We start from the raw sequence: 20,596 nt of genomic DNA, 5'->3' as shown, positions 1-20,596 counted from the left end.
CAGCAGCTGAAATACATGGGGCAGGGGGGCGGGTATGAGTAAATCGAAGATCGACCGATCCAGGAAGCAGTAAAACTAGTGTGTCACCAAATTTTTGCATAGAAAGGACTGACCAATTTGGTATACGGATAGATTTTAAACACATATAATTCAATTTCAATTTCAATGAGCTCGTTTTTCAATTTCGGTTCGGGAGGGGTCCGATTTGGAAGGATAAAAATGTATGAGAAACCGCATTCACGTTTCTGACAGTTTCAAACAACGCCTTGCACGTCAGCAACCCACACTACGTCGTGGTTGTGAGGGGTTACATAACAGCAAAGGATAAGTACAGGGGAATGGAGCAAAATCTTTTCTCTTTCTGTTTTAATCGATGTCCTGATTAAGACCCGACTACAACCTAGTTAATAAATAAATCAAGAAAACTTAAATCAGCGTCTTTATAATTTTCCGAGATTACATGAGTGTAACTTTAATAGAAGCAGCAAATTCAACTGCAACACTATTTCTAGGGGCACGGTCGCTCAGTGGTATAGTGTTCATATTTGGTGCTATATCTACTTCGATCTTAGCCCAAGTGAGTTTCTCGGGAATAAATTCAGGTCAGTGAAATTTCTGGGGAACTCCTCTTTCCTCCCACATTCTCATTATACTAATTATATCACAATCATTATTTAATTATCTGTGCCCGTTACGGTATATGACATAATCGTAGGACATAAACTGAAAATTCCCACTTCAACTTTCCTTGGAAATATTATTCTTATTTATTTATTTATTTATTATTTTATATTATATTTTATTTATTTATTTTGCAGTTTTGTTTTAGTATTGTTCGATCGTTTTTCTACCGTAGCTAATAAGACCAGAAATTCCGAAGAAGATGGAATCTGTGGCCATGTCCTTTCCTTCTGCTTCAAAAGGGTGTACGATAAATTGAAAATTTCACAACTAGAATGAAAATATGTACGTACAATTAAGATTTTGATTAGCATACATAGTTTATCCCTGATTATCCGCGAGTGCAGCGATTTTTTTTAACTCTGCTGTAGGCGCACTCAATTATTTTTCGTAAGTAGTTGGTGCAGACTGGTGCTCCGCATGTAAATAAGTATAATTGCATTATAGATAAAAATCAATATTTCCAACAATTAAGCACGTTTTGAGGTACAATTCTACTCTGTTAAGTAGAAGCCGATTGTTGAATGGTATGAAAGATGGGAATTGGGAAGTATGATTTGCATGTTAGTAAACTACATTCATTATTTAATGCGGAAGGAGAGGTTAATTACGAACCTCAAAAACCCATTTTAATCCAACTCAACAACCGAGAAAATACAATAGGCCCTAGTCAGTACAAGGTCGAAAATTACTGACGACCTATTGGGCATTGTAATCATATAGACCTTCTCGGAATTTGTGTATGCGTGGGAGGCTCTTTGTGTTTTCTTTTGGTAATGGCTCTCACATTCTCTGATCACTTACCTTGACGACCAGAGCAATATAAACGAAACATAGTTTTTATGCTGAAATACAGTATTTTTTGGTTTTTGTAGCTCATTTTTAGTCTTTCTTTTTTTAATCCGCGATTGTCTTATCCGCGGTGCCGTTGTCACCCCATCTCACAGATAACCGTGGTTTTACTGTATATTCAAATACTGAGTTACTCCTTCCTAGTAAGTCAGTCTTGCTTGTTATGTCAAGAAGATATTGTTTCCTTTTTATATATAGTATAGCAAAAATTTACTGTTTTGGAAATTAAGTAAAACAAAAAGAAATCAACAAATAAATATCTGTACTTTTTAATACTGTGATAAGTTATCAGCTAGAAGAGCTATCAACTTTGTAGTCTTTAAAATGCTTTATTCAGTTTATGTTAGCATTGAAGTATTAAGAGAACGCCATAGATAAACTGTTATTGATTCGAAGTGCAACAAAATGCAGCAAATCGGTCACTCTATTAAAAGAACACGCACACCCATGTTCGTAATTATCAGTTTCGCATAATAAACGTTGTCTTTAATTACCAAATTAAATATCATGGGCCATAAACAGTGTTTTTTATTACCCATTAAAAAAGCATTGACTCAGACGAAGAAAGATCACCAGAAATGTGTTTTCCAGATGAGGCTTTAAATAAACATTGGGATGCCGGCACAATTTGCTCATAGAATTCTCCATATTCTGATGGAATTAGCGGAATATCTTACTTGTTGATATGTCTATCTAGCTATCTTATTATTAGTTTATGATACTGGTCAGACGAATCTCTTTCCAGATAAAAAAAAAAATTATATTCAGAGGCTCATTCCATGGGTGTCGAGAGAATTTTTCTCAGAATGGAGCAAGGTCAGGCCATTTCAATTTCGACTACCTTTATATAGTTAGGCTATTAACGGGGCTAAATCCGATGATTTCAAACTTGAGTACAATTGTATATCTGTCATATATATATATGGTCTAGAATAATCAGACTTATTTCTAACAAGTTAATATTTTTGTGATGTTACATTACAGCAATATCTTACATTCTCAATGCTGTTATCCAATCTGAAAGTAGAAATAGGTACATTTTCATGAAAGTATAAACATAGTTCTTTTTTAAAATTTAATATCACTATTTTGACTTCCAGCTAAAATGACGACTATTTTGACCTCCAGCTAAAATGGCGAGGCTAAAGAGCGGATTTGTTAATGGTTTATCTTCACAAATTTCTACCCAGATCTTTGCTCATTCACAGCGAATGGTCAGGACACTACACCATTCAATTGTTGATCAACCATTGTTGATCGAAGCGAAGATATTACACGACGGAGAGTGTTGCATGATCATTGTATGGTACATGTCATATATCAGGAAGTATAATAGAATGAAATTTTGGAGTTTTACGTCCCACACTTATGCCGGCTAGGCTGATGATGAGAAATTAGTGCAATGGTGGAATGAATAAAGTGGGAGGAAACGAGAGAACCCCATCAAGATTGTAGAATGCAATGCAGGGTGAAACTTGGAAGAATCAAGTATATCAGTATATATTTACTTTATGATTTTTAATTTGTAATGTATTTTTCTTCACAGTTCTTATTATATTTGACTCTGCAATGATAATGTCAGTGGGGTACACTTCCTTGATTCCTACCTAAGTAATCTCTGAGAGAGTATTCATCATCTCAAGATGAAGTGTAATGACAGAAAATGCGTTCTTATTGCAGTGATGCTAGTAGCGAATCTAATACTTATATATCTTATATATATAATACTTAATACTTATATATCTTAATTGTTTTCTGATCGATACACTTCTCTGGTTACTTTTCGATGAACACTCACTTCGATGCTACTAAAATCCAGATACTCTCCCGTAGAGGAAAAATTACCGATCTAGGCCATACCTAGGCCATATTAGGCCAATCCAGGTCTCGTCTGATCCGAAGTACTCAATAGTCCAGTGTCGCACGTTACGCCATGACCCACGTACCGTGTGTTCATAGTCTTAAGTAATTTCTGCTATGTTAAAATAGGGTCGTAAAAGGGAACGGGTATACCCCTATTATGTTAGTTGCCTTTCTGCTATGTTACATAGTTGTGTGCTCATAGTCTTATATTAAAATAGTGGTAGAAAAATAAGCCATACTCTTTTATTAGCCCTTCTATGTTATATAGGAGTTGCGAAAATAGGTGTTCGTAGTCTCTGTGTGATTTCTCCTATGTTAAAATAGGGGTTGAGAAAAAATGCTCATAAAAGGAAACGAACACATCCTTATAAAAGAAAACGAGTTTTCGGGGTGTTCGATTTTCCATGGACGGACGGTACGTGGGTCATGGAGTATCATGCGACACTGGACTATCGAGTAGTTCGGATCTAGCGAGACCTGGATTGGCCTCTTATGGCCTAGGTATGGCCCAGATCGGTAATTTTTCCTACTCTCTCCTGCTTCCCCTTGCTACCGAAGTCTAAGGTCCTCTTACAAAATTAGTTTCTTGAAACAAATGAAAAAAACTATAGGCATATATTTACGCTTTAGTTATATTTATTATTCATCGAAGTACGCAATCTATATGGTTGAGAAATGCACACCAGGAAGCTTCAAATAACATACATATATATAGTTTTACCTCCAGAATCCGAACACTGCAAAACTCGAAAAACTTGGAATTCGAAAAAAAATTCAAAAACATTTTCCTTCGGAATCCGAATATCCAAGAGGTCCTCCGTGGCTAAGCGGTTAGCGTATACACCTTTGGCGCGGGAGACCAGGGTTCGATTCCCGACGGGAGCTCATGTGGTCCACGTCTCATATAGCCTCGCTGCTGAGCGGGACGTAAAACTCAAAATCAATTAATCAATCCGAATATCCAACTCATTGTTTACCTGTGTTTGTAAGTACAAGTCATTGGGAAAGTGAAACCCCAAGAAGGAATCTGTTAAAAAGTGTGTTCAGAGAGTGATAACATAATTGAATATTTTAGAAAAGTGACAAGAGATTACGAAAATCAGACCAGTTTGGAAAGAAATTTGGTTCTCAAAAGACACCACAACGAGTAAGTGACTTCAAGTCTGTGCAAGTGGTACTTTAGCAAAAGGGAAGGGAAGGCTTCACGAGACAACATACAGTTTATCTGATATCATGGAAGATGACAGGTCTTCCAGCAATCTCTCTGGCTCTCTCCTCTCTTTCAGCTTCCACAATTGGCTTCATACTTCCTTTTAACGTAAATACAGGATTCTGTACTTATTTTTAAATTTTATTGCATTTATATTCAAATATTCTTATTATTATTTAAAATTTTACATGAAAATTCACTGCATTTAGTCTTAAAAATCACTTTGAAAATTTGAGTTCACGAGATCGAGAAACAAATTAATCAAGATTATTTTAGGGGACCTTTTTTTTTATGAAACTCAAACTTGGTTTTGGAACGGTGCAGACTACATATTAAGAGAAACCTTCGTAATATTTATTAGCTTATCGTTAGCATAGAAAAGCTTGGTTGAATTCCTAGGTACGAGTTCATACGACAGGATTGTAAGTTCACGAATTATGTGCATCTATACTGAAAATGGAGGATAAAATTAAAAACTATCTAGGACTTTTAGAGCGGTACTGCACTCCAGACTTCTTGGAGGCGGAATATAATGGTGGGAAACGGCCCATGCAGTGACGGCAGATTTTGTGTCATGTTCTGTGCACTCATTTAACTACATTCAGTTCAACCTTCATAGGGGGCCGCGGTGCTTCAGTGGTTAGTGCTCACTTCTGGTGCATGAGGCCCTTGGTTCCATCCCAGCTCGCGCCAAGTGAACTTTGTGGTGGACAAACACCGTGTGCGTGAGTATTCTCGGGGATTCCCCATTTCCTACCACTTTCTTCATTCCACCATTCCATTCATTTCTCATCATCACCGTCTCTTTTAGCCTAACCGGCATAACCGTGGGAATTAAAGATCTCATTTTTCAACCTTTACAGGAGGTTAGTAGGAGATAATGTTTTTCAAAATCTTGGAGTTCTTGAAGTACCTGGAACACAAAAACTCAAAACTTGAAGCAAACCAATGTAACTCTCTCCATATATGAACAAACTAGCAGCGTTCACCCCGCTTCGCTGCGGTCACCCCGGAACGCAATAAACTTTGTTACTTAGATAATTTTTACTTTTTCGCTTTCAAGTGATATGATAAAAACCATAGAAGATTGCAGTAAATCTTAACATTATATCGCCTGTCATTTATGTTAACCCGCCCCGCTTCGCTGCGGTCATCCCGGTGCTGGCATATTGTAAAAGTGTCTGTAAAAATAAGCAAATCAATTAAAAAATTTTAAACAGAAGATTCAAGCTATTTTCCGCTGTATATCGCCTGTCATTTATGTTAACCCGCCGAGTGACACGGTCATGCGGGTTGCATATAAATACGTTTATTTTTACCTATGATGAACTAATAACAAAGGATTTGTACGTTATGGACACTTGAATGGTCAATTATCTCAAGACACTGGTAATTAAAAATTAAAGTGATATGATAAAAACCATCTAGGGTCCAAATCCTAATAACCCCCCAAAAATGAAAGAAATTGGTTCAGCCGTATTAGCGTGATGAGCGGACAAAGGATTTTGTACGTTCTCTTTTATATATATAGATTAAATAAAATTCCATACGTGTAGATGTATTTCTCCAACAGAAAGACAAACACATACAAACCAGACCTATATAAGCAAATCTGTTAAAAAAAACACTTAAGTCAGAGTTTCGTTTGATATCCAACAGATGACAGTAGAAGTTCTAGTGTCAGAAGGAAATAGTTGTGTTGTGCCTGGATTTTTTATAGTATATTTTACGTTTATTTCTGGAAACCAATAACAACATGAGTTAGCGTACTGTAGCTATAACACATCCATACACAGGAAATGAAAACAACAACGGATAGTATTGAAATAAGACACAGAAGTAGATCAAGATTTCCTTAACTACATGGATAAATCAAATCCGGTGCTAGTCATACCTTACCAAGAAACCTAACCTCTCTTGTGTCAGTTACTGTGCCAGCGAGGACCAAGTATAGCATACGTACTTGCGAGCATAGCACAATTACAGCACTTAGGGGTCTGACGAAAGTTTTCCCTTTCGGAGGGTGTCTTGTTTTTTGAACTTCATCTAACATCTTTTTCATTTTTTTCATCTTCATCTGGGCTTCGGCCCTCGGCTACTTTATCACGATGACAGACACTGGCAAAGTTAACGGATCTACGAATCTCGGTCAAGATCTAGGATTACACCCTCCACCACTTAACATCGGGCCTAACGGTCGACAAAAAACGCAGCCAAGGATTGTTACGGGAACACCTCGTTCAGACCGTGACTCTATTCCTTCGTCCACCTACGCTGACTGCATCACTAAAGAACATAGATTTTTTCTCGATCTTTCTCTGATGGCGAACAAGCGCTAGATTCAAAGAAGCAACGAATTACTCCCAATGCTCATCAGACTACAACTGACAGCCATTGTATGGATTGGGCATCCACTTCTGACGATAATCATCAGCAGCAATACCAGTCAGATCCCGTGTACAACTTTTTGCTAACAGACTACGATCAGAAGTATGACACTGTTCGTACTGTCTTCCAGCAGTTAGTCAAGTACGTCCCTCGGCCTGAGATCCGTGAAATTGTTAAGACACACCGTGGCATCATTTTGAAATCCACTAACCCAAATTTCGCCACGCATGTTCGCAACAAGGCAACTTATGAAATTTTTGGGACGAAAGCAAAGATTTCTACTTTACAACCGAGTACACGCAAAACTCCTCCTCCACCACGGCGACCTCCTATGCTGTCTGTAGTTATTCGTGGTGTAGAACCTGATCTTACTGATGACGAAATTCTTGCTGAACTCCATCAGGAAGGGCTACCTATAAAGCGTTGCATTAGGATCAAGAACAACCAGGGACCAACTTATCTCGTCCGAGTGCAGACTGATCAACAACAGCTGATTGATCAACTTCTATCAAAGGGCGCGTATATCTATAGACGCAAATATAAGGTTGAGCCATCTCGCACGCCAGCACCTCTGCCTGTTCGCTGCGAGAAATGTCAACAGTATAATTCACACCCAACACTTTCACTATATTCAACTATATTCACTTTCATTATGAGTTACAATTTGCTTTTCCTTAACATACGATCACTGTTGACGCACCAACTGCTCTTTACACAGCTCCTCAAGGAGGAACATATTGCCGCATTTGCTCTTAATGAAACTTACCTTGCACCATATTTAACATGCTATATACCGAAGTATCATTTACTTCGACACGACGCTCCAACTGGACCACGTCTCTACGGAGGCACAGCTATCGGTATTCGGCAAAGTCTTCCTTATCGTGCAGTTACTGTTCCACCTGCTCTTCACCTTCCTGAACATAACATCACGACAATTTATTTTAGGGGCAAAAGTTACCTTTGTTACCATTTACTATCGTCCAGGCAGAGCTTTCAGCTATGATTTCTTCCGCTATATTGATACCAACTTCCGGCATTACATTATCATGGCCGACCTCAATTTTCATAGCCGTTCCCAACGTGACAAAGACAACTTTCTCGATTTTGTTCGGAACGAAACAAGAGCTGAATTTCATACTTTACCAAAACCTACACGCCCTATCAGTAGCACTACTCCTGACGTAGTCATAACTTCATCTTCACTATCTCAGTCTATTCACATATTTGTACTTGACTCCATAGGTAGCGACCATGTCCCCATCAAAGTCGAACTTCATTATTCTTCCAACACTCAGCCGAAGCCTCCTCCTCAGAAGGTCTGCTGCTACCAAAGGGCAAATTGGGAACAATATCGCACCGATTTAGACACTGCCGTAACTACGCTCACAATGCCTAGTACGCAATACGAACTCGATTGAACAATCACTGGACTTACTACAGCCCTTCAAGACGCAGCACAACGTTCCATTCCGACAATCGAAGTTCAACTACACAAACCTAAGTTACCTCCGCAATATTTACCATTTATTACAGTATTCCGGAGAGTTTTCCGTGAATATCTCGCTACGGGTAACCTTGAAGCGCTTCGACTTCATCGCCAGTACCTAAGGATCACTCATAATTATATCGTTGCGTTCAAGAGACGCCACTGGATTCAAACTTGCAACAAACTAGCTAATGAAACACATCCTACTAAATATTGGCGCAAGTTCCATCAATTAACAGGTAGAGTTTCTGGTACGCCTTACCCCATTGTTCATAATCATCAAGCAGTTCTTACGGATGCAGAAAAGGCTAATATTTTTGCATCCTATTTTCAAGATATCTTTACACCTTTACCCGGTTGGCATACACCAGATCGCTTGCAATCAATTATAAACCGACATACCGATGCAGCTTCTCCTTTCTTTCGTCCGTCTGCTGATCATGATTTAGAACCAAATAATCCTCTAACCATGCCGATTCAACCCGAAACTATTAGTAATACACTTAAAGGTAAACGGAATACTGCACCAGGATTTGGCTCTGTTACATATGTACTCATCAGACAAGCGCCTCACTCTTTTCTACTCTTTCTTAGCACCATTTATACCTTTATTTTGCGAACTGGATATATTCCACTAGACTGGAAATACTCAAAGGTGCTTCTCTTTCCTAAACCAAAGAAATCTCCATCAGAAGTCACATCCTATCGTCCTATTCACCTCACTAGTTGTCTCTGCAAAATCTTGGAAAGAATCCTTGTCCGTCGCATGCACGACCATCTTCACTCACATAATCTTCTTCCAATACACCAAGCTGGATTTCGACCAAATTTTAGTACTCAAGATCAATTATTCCGTCTCACCACAGCTATTTACAATCAATATAATACAGGTTTTCCTTCTTGCCTTGTAACATTTGATTTAGAAAAGGCTTTTGACAAAGTTTGGCACCCTGGCTTACTATATAAACTTCGTAACTATCTCCTGCCAACTTCGTACATCCGCTTAATACACTCCTTCTTAATAGGACGACTAGCTTACATCTCAATCAATGGATCACTATCTCATCCTATCTTGCTGCAATCTGGTGTACCACAAGGCTCATCATTGTCTCCTTTATTATACTTACTGTACGTCGCTGATTTTGTTATTCCTAATAACACCACAATATTTCAGTTTGCTGACGACACTGCTTTTTTCACATCTGACCGCACCGTACAATCACTTAATAAAGCCATGCAAGTAGCCATTGATGCATTTGTCCGATGGTGTCATGTTTGGAGGTTAAATATTAACTTTTCCAAAATACAAACCATAGTTTTCTTACCACGTCGACGCCGTTCACGAGTACATCGAAACCCGAATTTACTTCGCCTTCAGGTTGATCTTACGCCTATTCCAGTTTCAAGTACTATTACGTATCTCGGTGTCATTTTTGACACTCATCTTACCTGGACTCCACATCCCACCAAACTCATAGGTCAAGCGCAAAATCGACTTAATCTTCTCAAACGATTAGTGGTCACAATCTGGGAATTAAAGGCAAATGCCGTTCTCAATACATATAAAACCTTCATGCGGAGTACATTAACTTATGGACATACAGCCTGGGCATCTGCGCCCCTAAAATTCTATCAAAAACTTACTATACTAGAACGTCATGCTATACGCCTAGCATACCGCATAAACCTACCGCATCCAACACGTTTACTCTATGAGATGATCGATTTTCCGCCATTATTAACGCACCTCGAACAACTTCGTATACGTTACATCAGCAAACGTATGGCACAGCCCCATCCTATGATACTTGATATACTGCGCTACGACCGTGACAACGATGCACCACCAACTTTCATTGACACCCATCTCCAACACTTCATGACATTATATCATTTGCAGTTAGATGATGACATATTGGACCCCGAAATCTATACAATCTACCGACCGCATGAACTTTCATCTCATATCTATCCATCATATGCACAGTAATACCTATTAGCAAGGGCCTCCTCCGTCTTCATCAGTTCCTGAATCGCCCCAGGAACAGAAGATAACTTCATTCGTCTGAACTAACATAACCTTGTGATGTGACGTCCAAAGCACTGCATTTCATTCATCCACTCATTACATGTGTTAATTTTCTTACTGCAGCCCTCAACTTTCGTTTCCTCTCATAATTTGTGTTTATGTAATAACTGCCAATATTTACTTCTAGCCATTAACCTATTATTGCTTGTGTAGTATATATATATATATTTCTCCTGCAATCATTTCAATCCATTTAATTATGTTTAATATTAATATGATGAATAAAGAAATAATAAACCTGACAACCCTTAGACCACCTACTTTTCCATAGAGACCATTGATCTACCTTACAGCACTTACCCGAAGAAAGGGCACAACCCTTTAAACGGGACGACGAACAAAAAAAATCTGGTGCTAGGTATTACGATACTTAAATACGAGGTCTTAAACAGTAGTGTGATTTTTAAATAAGTAACAAATATTGCGAAGCTGTTACAAGTGTGACCACCGCTAGTACTTTCGTACTAGATCTAGTATGTTCACCAATAAATGTAGTACTTTTCTCCTCTTCTTTTCTCATAAATACATTTGGGAGAGAAAACGCAATTTCATGAAACTTTAGGAATGTATGAAAATTTCACTGCTCGTGGTAACTTTTTTCTGCTTGCTTTGTTTTTCAACAGTGGTATTTACAAGAGCGGAATGAAAACTCGATTTACTCAATAAGCCCATTTATGATATTTCTTGTTTTCTCACGACATCCTCTATATTTGCCACACTTGTGTTACTTTAGTTGTTTTACAGTGAATTCTAATATGACAATTAAGCAGGGATTCCGCCAGTATTTTTAGTTTGCGGGTGTGAGGACAAAATTGGGAGGATGTAAGTGATTTGCACAGTTTGTATCGAATTTTGACTTTAAAATATTAAAGTTGGGGTTCTTTCAAGAATGTGGGGTTACTTCCCCAACCACAGGGGAAATTTTCTTATATGATATTAATATCATATAAATGTCATAAATATGGTGAAACTGGAACAGATAAAATTTTAGTACTTTTTCTCCAGATCTAGCACTCGTTTCCTGCATAGGTTGGTACGAAATATTTTTGCTCGATGGTCACAATGGCTGCCACATTAAGTGGATAATATAAAATATCCTCTTCCATTTTTAAATAAATGTTTATAGTCTTGAGTTGAAAGTCTCAGTGGTCTGCACATTAGGATAAAAAGATTATGAGTCATAAAATATAATAATAATTAATTATATTATTAAAGGACAATTCAATACTAAGCGGGATTCGAATTGTATATGCCAGCCTAATTTCTTAGGTAAATAGATTATACCGTCCGGCGTAATAATTGTTTCTTTAAAACAATATAAAAATCTTAAATCAATTTAGAATGCGTTTTTAATAATTTACATTTATTTTTTTTAATTTGAAAATATATTAAATTTAATGACCAGTTATTTAGAAACTTATCATTGAATATTATTTGATGATCCCAGATAACTTGCCGTTTGTCAATACTTCTACATCGTGAAGGTACAAGACTATAAATCAATTAAGTAGGAACAAAATATAGTAGTTATACAGTATGTACCTTGTATGAAACAGCCATTAAGGCAGGCTATCCCAATAGTATGTAAGTCAACTTAAGTAGGAGCAAAATATGATAGTTATATCTTGTATGAAACAGACGTTAAGACAGGCTTTCCCAAATAGTCTGTAAGTCAACTTAAGTAGGAGCAAAATATGATAGTTATATCTTGTATGAAAAAGACGTTAAGACAGGCTTTCTCAAACAGTCTGTAAGTCAACTTTAGAAGGAGCAAAACATGATAGTTATATCTTGTATGAAAAAAACGTTAAGACAGGCTTTCCCAAACAGTCTGTAAGTCAACTTAAGTAGGAGCAAAATATGATAGTTATATCTTGTATGAAAAAGACGTTAAGACAGGCTTTCTCAAACAGTCTGTAAGTCAACTTTAGTAGGAGCAAAACATGATAGTTATATCTTGTATGAAAAAGACGTTAAGACAGGCTTTCCCAAACAGCCTGTAAGTCAACTTTAGTAGGAACAAAATATCATAGTTATATCTTGTATGAAACAGACATTAAGACAGGCTTTTCCAAACAGCATGTAAGTCAACTTAAGTAGGAGCAAAATATCATAGTTATATCTAGTATGAAACAGACGTTAATACAGGCTTTCCCAAACAGCCTGTAAGTCAACTTTAGTAGGAGCAAAATATGATAGTTATATCTTGTATGAAACAGCCGTTAAAGCAGCCTTTCCCAAACAGTCTGTTGCGCAGCGCTATGGTGTGTGTTGCTAAATTTTAGAGTTTAAAAATTAATTGTCATCTTAATGACCTGTAAATCTAGACTCTATACGATACATTTTATTTTTAACATGAAGCCTTCAATAAGAAGCTAAAATCAATTTTGCGAAATACTGTACCAATTAGTGGTAGCACCAATGTGAATTTCACTTCCTCATACTTAGGTAATATTATGTAAGAACTTATAATCTTAGAATATAATTCATGTTATAATAAAAAAATATTAATAAGCGTGTCAAAATGTCATGACCAGTGGCGTATTTAGAGAGGGATATTGGGCTCAAATCCCCCTTCCCCGAAATAAATTTGTTAGATTTTCGCATTCCACGTAATCCTTCTTACCATTTCTAAGAATTTCATTGACTTTCCATTTTCTTATGCTCTTTGTTCAGAAATAATTCTGTATATTTCAAATTTCATTTCATATAAGAACTGTGTTCTCTTTTTCTTTTTTTGTCCATTCTACTTTTCTGTTTCTTTTTCTTAGTTGTTACTTTCTTCCGTTTCTCCTATCATACGTTCGACTGTTGTTAGTTGTGATTCATGTGACACCAGACGTCAGTGACACCAAAACTAAGAGGAACTGATAAGCGAAACTTGTGTTCCACACCAACTTGAACATATATCAACATAACGGGACTTTAGTTATTATAGCAAAGGGATATTTATATAATTTAGGTATAAAGAAAGGTAAATGCTTGAATTTAAAAAATCAAGAGGGGAAATGAGTAGTCCGTAAAATTAGGTAGGCCAAGAGAACCCTTCGTTTCTCTTCTATAAATAGAATAAAATTTAAATTCACTGCTAAATATTTATGTATATCATGTCACATAAGATTCACCAGTCTGCAATTCTTACCATTAAAACTGCAATCAGTACTATATTTCAGCTTCAACTTGTCCCAACATTTTCTTTCAGGTAAAAAAAAAACACAGATAAAACTGAATATTTCCATTTTTTTTTTCAAAAATGAAATCTTAAGATAAAATGAGATTACAAATATTTAACGTGTGTTCGCAGGAGCGTCATTTCAGATTTGTCTGGGGATAAGATCGTCCACCGACATATGAGTTTCACGTTTTTTCCTAGTATATTTGTAGACAATCGATTAAAATATATTTAATTCTCAAACTCAGGTTGGTAATTACTCCCTGCTTCCCTATGTTGTGCATAGTGCCCGAAACAAAATTGTAAATACGCCACTGGTCATGACTGTACTATAAAGTCTGTCCCCAGTCAAAAAACATAGGGAACCTCTGCTAATCAATACTGTTTCATTTGTTGCGCATATTATTATTATTATTATTATTATTATTATTATTATTATTATTATTATTATTATTATCAGTGGCGTATTCAGGGGAGAGCTTCCGGGCTTAAGCCCCCCCGAAATCTTACTTACTATAGTAAAGTATATGAAATATCTTTCAGAATTTTCACATTTTCAGGCAAAGCCCCCCCTAAACAAAATCCTAAATACGCCACTGATTATTATTATATTTCTAAAGTAGCTGTCAAGTCATTAAGTTAAAACAAGTTGAAACTGAATAATGAAAATAACAATAATAAATCTTTACTACATTATTTTATCGTGAAAAAATGCATGCATTTCAATTGTAAGTGATTTTGTTCTTCTAATGATAACAGCCAGCATATAAGATAGGAAGGAAGGATATAATACATTCAAAGATCTTTGCCAAACCGACTTCTCCGAACATAATCGATCTGTAACCACTAAGTTTCCGCCTATTCTCTTCAGGATTTGTCGATTTCGTTTCTCTGCAGAATGTGTGTGTGTGTAAGAGGCGAACCAAGCCAGCCAGTCAGTCTTCGAAACAAGATGGAGGTAGACAAATGAAGGTCGGAACTCACTTTGTCACGAGAGGAAGGTGACATCCACTTACCACAGCAGGATATGGGGTGAGGGTGGGGAAGGGTAGAAGTGATGTCGCGTTCTCTTACCCACAAAGTCAAGTGAAGCAGCAAGCAGGAAAGAAAGAGGACTGCAACGCAAAAGAAAGTTCAGCGACACACTTTACTCCAACAATTAATCAGCGAAAATTGATACCTTTGTCTCCTCGACAGACCCTTGTGTTATCTATCCCAGGGTTAATTGGTCAGGGTCAATAATTAACTTCTAATTTTCCTTACGCGACTTTCTTCCCCGAGATGATGAACCTTGACAAAAGGCAACGCAACCATTTTACTTAAGAGGAGGGAATTTTGGAACAGAAAATTTATTGTGGCGTGAATACGTTCCGTTCTTCTAAGCTGACTATGCATTATCCATTTGTTTCGTGTGAAAAGAATGAATTAGAAACATTAGCTGTCAAATAACAAAACGAAACTCTTCCTTTTAAGATAAATTTCTAAGATGAAATGAAGTAGTTAAACTTGCCCATTTTATTTCTGGTCTAATCAATATTACTTACTCTTTACTTAAAATAAAATCACAATAATGCGTCTAAATTGAAGACTTCGGTGCAAGAAGGGGACAACTCCAATTTTTACATTTGGTTCAGGACTGAAGCAAAACATTGTTAAAAATCAATTTATTATACTTTTGCCTCCAAACGTTTTGTAAATAAAGGTTTTACTCCTGTAATAATACCCTTTTCTACAAAAAGTTTGGAGGTTTAAGCAGAATAAATCGATTTTTAACAATGTTTTGTTTCAGCCCTTAACCAAATGTAAATTGGAGTTGTTCCCTTCTTGTACTGAGGTCTTCAATTAAGATTAATTTATCTCCCCCGGGTTCGATTCCCGGCGGGAGCTCATGTGGTTCGGATTCCACTTTAATCAGTAGGTCCACGTTTCACATAGCCTCGCTGCTGAAAGGGACGCTAAACTGAAATTCAACTAATTTATCTCCCCTCCGATTTCGTAATAATATACACTTACCGATAGCAATACTTCGTAGCCTAGCGGCTAGAGTACGCGCCTTTAATACACGAAAATCTGCTTTCGATTGTCAGTGGGAGAGCGGTTCAAATCTCACTTTCAACGACAGGTCTTGTCCTAACAAATGTATTTAACATTAATCAATCATATACGTCATGTTCAATAAATTATAGCAATATTCAATTCAGGAACTTCCTGAAAATAAATTAAAATACGGTCAAAATCCAATCGGAAAACGACCATTAGGAAGACCTAGGTACAGAAGGGAGGACAATGTTAAGATACGTCTCACAGAAATAGGAATACAAAGTAAAAAGTTGATTCAGTTTGCTAAGGATAGAAGTCAATGGAGAGGTTCTGTGAATGTAGCATTGAACATCCGGGTTCCATAAGCCATAGAGGTAGTTAGCTAGTTAGTTTTATAAATAAATGTATACAAAATGAAATTGATTAACCAATGGCATTATCCTAAATCTCCTTTCGTGCTACACATAGGGAAATGAGTTCGCAGCTATTAACATTTCAAGAATCATCACAGCGCAGGAATAAATTGGGAATGTCGCTTATTAGAAGAGTGTGTACCATGTGTTGCAATGTCCAAATATAAAGCTATACAAGAGATGTATTCTATTTATATGTAATCAATACTTTGAGCATATAATTTAGCTTGTAGTACATAGATTCATGAATTGTATACATATGACTATACAATATTGTGTTTAATAACGTGTTCAATGTACAATAAATAAATAAATAATCTTCTTAGTAACACTCAGGAGCTAGAAGCACGCCTTGTGTTTGAAATTGCAACAACACTTTCGGTAGGGTTGTCATAATATTTTGATCCAAAATACGGACAAACCTTAAAATAACGACCCATCGAAGATACGGTGTCTGAAAGATAGAAGAAATATTTAGAAATTTCTTACCTAAAAATCACCTTTTTAAAGTTAAACTCCTTTAAATCTTCATTGAAACTACAGTTCCTCTTCTGTTTACTTGTCATGGTTTATATAAAATAAAAACAATGGAACCCTAAACAAACAATAAAGGACAAGCGGTGGTACGGAGTTACAGCTTTTCTGATCTGTCGTGGTAACATAGTTACAACCAACATTAATAGTAAAAACCTAAATTTCGATTCGGACATTTTCAGGCAGCACCAAAAACTGTCAAATACGGACATTTTCCTATTTCATTGTTAGTACGGTACGGACATTACGGTACGGTATTAAATTTGTCGTGGTAGGCGTAGCTGGCATATTTATACCGCGCATGCAGAAGTTGTTTGTAGTGAACTAGCCAATACAACAATTATGAGGGACCCAAAAATACAAACAGCCGGCACAAAATACGGACATATAGCAATCCTAACTTTAGGAAGGCCATTTTCTGCTAATGCTACACACCATCGGAAGGATACTGATGTTTTCTTTCGTTAACTTAAAATCTCTTATCAAATGTATACAATTCACATAGTATATTTATACAATCAACTACTTCACAACTTTAATTTCAGGCTTTTAATTTAATGTAATATTATTTTGTAATATTGCTCTTTTAGTAAGAGTTAACGTATTCGTGTACTCACTTGAATTGGTCTTGCATGTCCAGAATCCTCTCTCGGACAGCCTGTATGAAGTCATCGTGTCCGGCTATCTGACTGGTAACAATGGAGAACTGGTGCCATTTGTATCTTTCCAAGATGCTCAACATGGCCGCTGTTTGGTGTTCCAGAGTTGGTGCCAGCTGCAACTGAAGACTCGACTGAGATGCCCTCTGCGGGAAACAAAAGAGAAATAACACGTAAAAAAACTGTTCAATTTAAGAGACCTTGATGAAATATATACAGAGAAATCAAAAATGTTCTCATTGTATGTTATAAATGATTTCTGAACAAAAAAGACTTATCTTACTAATCTAATGCGTCGTATACTTTAAGGTATTAAATTTGTTGTAGTAGGCGGAGCTGGCACATTTATACCGCGCATACAGAAGTGGTGTGTGGTGAACAAGCCAGTACAACAATTATTTCGCTTATTTTTTGTTGGACGCAAGACTGCACTGAAGTGGTACTGGAAGTACGAGAACAATCACGAAGTACAATATCACTAGCAGTGTTTGGAACAACTCTATCAACATATGGAACAATTGCCCACATTTGTGATAAATTTGAAGCCGACCAAATAGAATGCAGAAGGAAAGATCCGGTCAACCATGAATAGATACACGTCTGGCGTTTAGTGCTGCGGTGTTGCAATATTTCATTCGATCACCGCGAAAGTCAGTGAATCAGGGAGCGCGTCAAAGCGGGATGAGCCGGTCAAGTGTAACACATATTCTGAATCGGGTAAAGTGGAAAGTTTACCTTCCGAAACGGTTACTCGCGATGAGTGAGAACGAGTCCGATAAACGGATGGAATACTATGAATGATTTGAGCACAGGATAGGTGAAGAAGCAAAATTTGCAGGGAAGTTTGTGAGGACTGACGAAGCGCAATTCAGCTTGACAGTACTGTGAACCGTTCTAAATTCCCAACTCTCCTAAACCATTTTGTGTTCTCCCCTTTTCTCTCAATAGTTGGATGCGGACAGGGTTGCTCTTCCGAATTGTTTCCCAGGCTTCTCCGTGCACTGTCTTGTAAGCCATTCTAAGTTTTGTGTTAATAGACAGAATAGGTATGAGGGGAAGGGTGTATTGATATTGTATTGTATTGGCGAACTACTTCCAATTCGTACGATCTTTGTAGAAACACCCGGTTAATAGGTGATTCATAGCTGTTACGGAAGTACAGAAAGCCGTCACGATCTGGCTACAGAGACTGGTGTTTTAGGCACAGTAAAATACTAATGTTAAATTTATGAAAGTAGCATCATAGTATGATTTAGATCTTGTACTTTGCATCGTAATTCAGTTAAATAGGAATTAAAGTATTTACCACTAATTTCCAGGCAGAGTCTGATTAATTAGTTAGGACCTGAACTTTTTTTCCTGTTTCAAAACAGATCATTTCTGTCATTTTTGGGGCATTTAGGAATTACGCAAATGAAACAGAACTACCCAAATTTGTGACGTGGATCATTTCTTATGGGCGTAACAGAGTGTGACCATATGGTCACGCTTGTCTTTTATGACTACCAGTGTAAGTACCGGTATATAAATCTATTTTGTTTTAATCCTGCTGTGTTCTTTTCTCTAATGCAAATGGTACCTCCACAATTAGACCTATTATTCAAGTAATACATTTTTCTTAAGTAGAAACAATTATTAAGAAAGAGTTCCTATCTATTGACACTATATCTCATGTATTTCTTACCTTCAAGATAATTTAGTATGATAGGGAAGGAAGAACGGTACACAAAGAACAACATATATTTTTTTGCATTGTTTGAAGCCAACGCTGGTGCAAGTCTAGATCGCACATATTTTTTTCTTCTTTCACAGCCTCTACAAAATGAGTGATCCCGTCGCATTTAACTAACCATTTTCAATATTCGTACGTCATTCTTCGAATGATCTTAATCCTTCCGTAAATTCAGATGTGTTCGAACACTGTCTTTTTGAAAGTTGCCCTAGTAGCAAGAAAGCCAGTTGGCACGTGCTTGGCTTTTGGCTTTCTACGGTTACACTTGAAACTTATGCTTTCATACAGTCTAACTTTTGTTGTACTTGCAAGCGATGCTTTAGACTCTTCGCAGAGCACCATAGCATCACTGGACTTTCATTGGCTATTGACTTCATTTGATATGTAAAACACTTGTGTCAAGCTTGAATGGAATACTGAATACAAGGTTGCCTTCATTTAACTTCGTTACTGGAATCCAGCTTGCGGCATACTTGCACGTTTTCCAATTAAGCTGGATGTAAGTTTGGAAGACTTGCCATTCAAGCTTACAGCAAGCGGTTTGCAAATTGTCTCTACTACTAGGGTTGAGTTGTGGAATACTTTATCTGATAATTCATAACTGTCAAAGAATTGTTTACAGTGATACAAGCCATATAAATATTAGCAACTACCATTTTTACGGATACAAATTCTATATCAGCCAATATTCAAGTTCATTTTGTCAGTTCCATTCATAGATTTATTATCTTCTCCTTCTCTTATACTCTCCAACTTTCTTTCACAGTCTCACTTTGACCTGTTTATGTTGTAAACGGGAATTGGGGTTGATTTCAGCTGTGGGGAATACTTCATGAACAGCTGATGCAATGGTTACTGCTGAATTTTCCATCCATTTGACTACTACAATTTCAACTTTATCTTCACTTACGCACTGAAAAATTCCTCGAGTTTTTTCCTTTCTTTTTATTTATTTGGCATTACTTACACGACAGTTCTTTAGGGTGCAATTTTCTCGTAAAGCACCAGTTGCATCATTACCTAATGATTTTCAAATGAATAGTAATTTTATGCTCGTAAACTATTTATCAAAACAAATTCTAAAAACTAATTATTTTAATGATACTGTAAGGTTGTCAATGAAACCTGACTAATGTTCTACTGGTTTTCCAAAATATTCATTTGAGTACTGTGAAGCCTTTGTGGTACTTCGAAACTTTAGGAACGTAAGTGTAACGATATCTACTATAATGAACAAATGTATTCGTAAATGCCTAACGTGACCATATGATCCCGTTAAATAAATTTCCTCTTTATTATGACAATATAAAAGAAGCAATCAAATAGAATAAATAGAGTTATAATTTTATGTTTCGAGTATAAATATTGACAGGGTAAAACATAACTACATCAATTGAAAGGTAAGAATAAATACTACGTAGCTCTTAGGCGCTGACTTTCTTGGGAAAGAAAAATAATTAAAACTTTTAATTGT

General features: G+C 36.7%; 1 protein-coding gene across 7 annotated transcripts in view; it reads right to left on the bottom strand.

The window, feature by feature from the left end:
* Nmdar2 (glutamate ionotropic receptor NMDA type subunit 2) overlaps positions 1–20,596 on the bottom strand; it is an 850,349-nt gene that overhangs the window by 193,229 nt on the left and 636,524 nt on the right. For all 7 annotated transcript variants that reach the window (XR_014130890.1, XR_014130891.1, XM_081753987.1 and 4 more), the window contains exon 3: positions 17,349–17,536. Coding sequence is in view for 5 of the 7 variants with exons in the window: in XM_081753987.1 (XP_081610113.1) it covers positions 17,349–17,536 (188 nt within the window). In the remaining 2 variants the exon portion in view is untranslated. The remainder of the gene's footprint in view (positions 1–17,348; positions 17,537–20,596) is intronic.

Source organism: Thermobia domestica, chromosome 3, assembly GCF_964235325.1.
Source record: "Thermobia domestica chromosome 3, izTheDome1.hap1.1, whole genome shotgun sequence".
Lineage (NCBI taxonomy): Eukaryota > Metazoa > Arthropoda > Insecta > Zygentoma > Lepismatidae > Thermobia > Thermobia domestica.
This window is presented reverse-complemented; position numbering and strand designations above follow the sequence as displayed.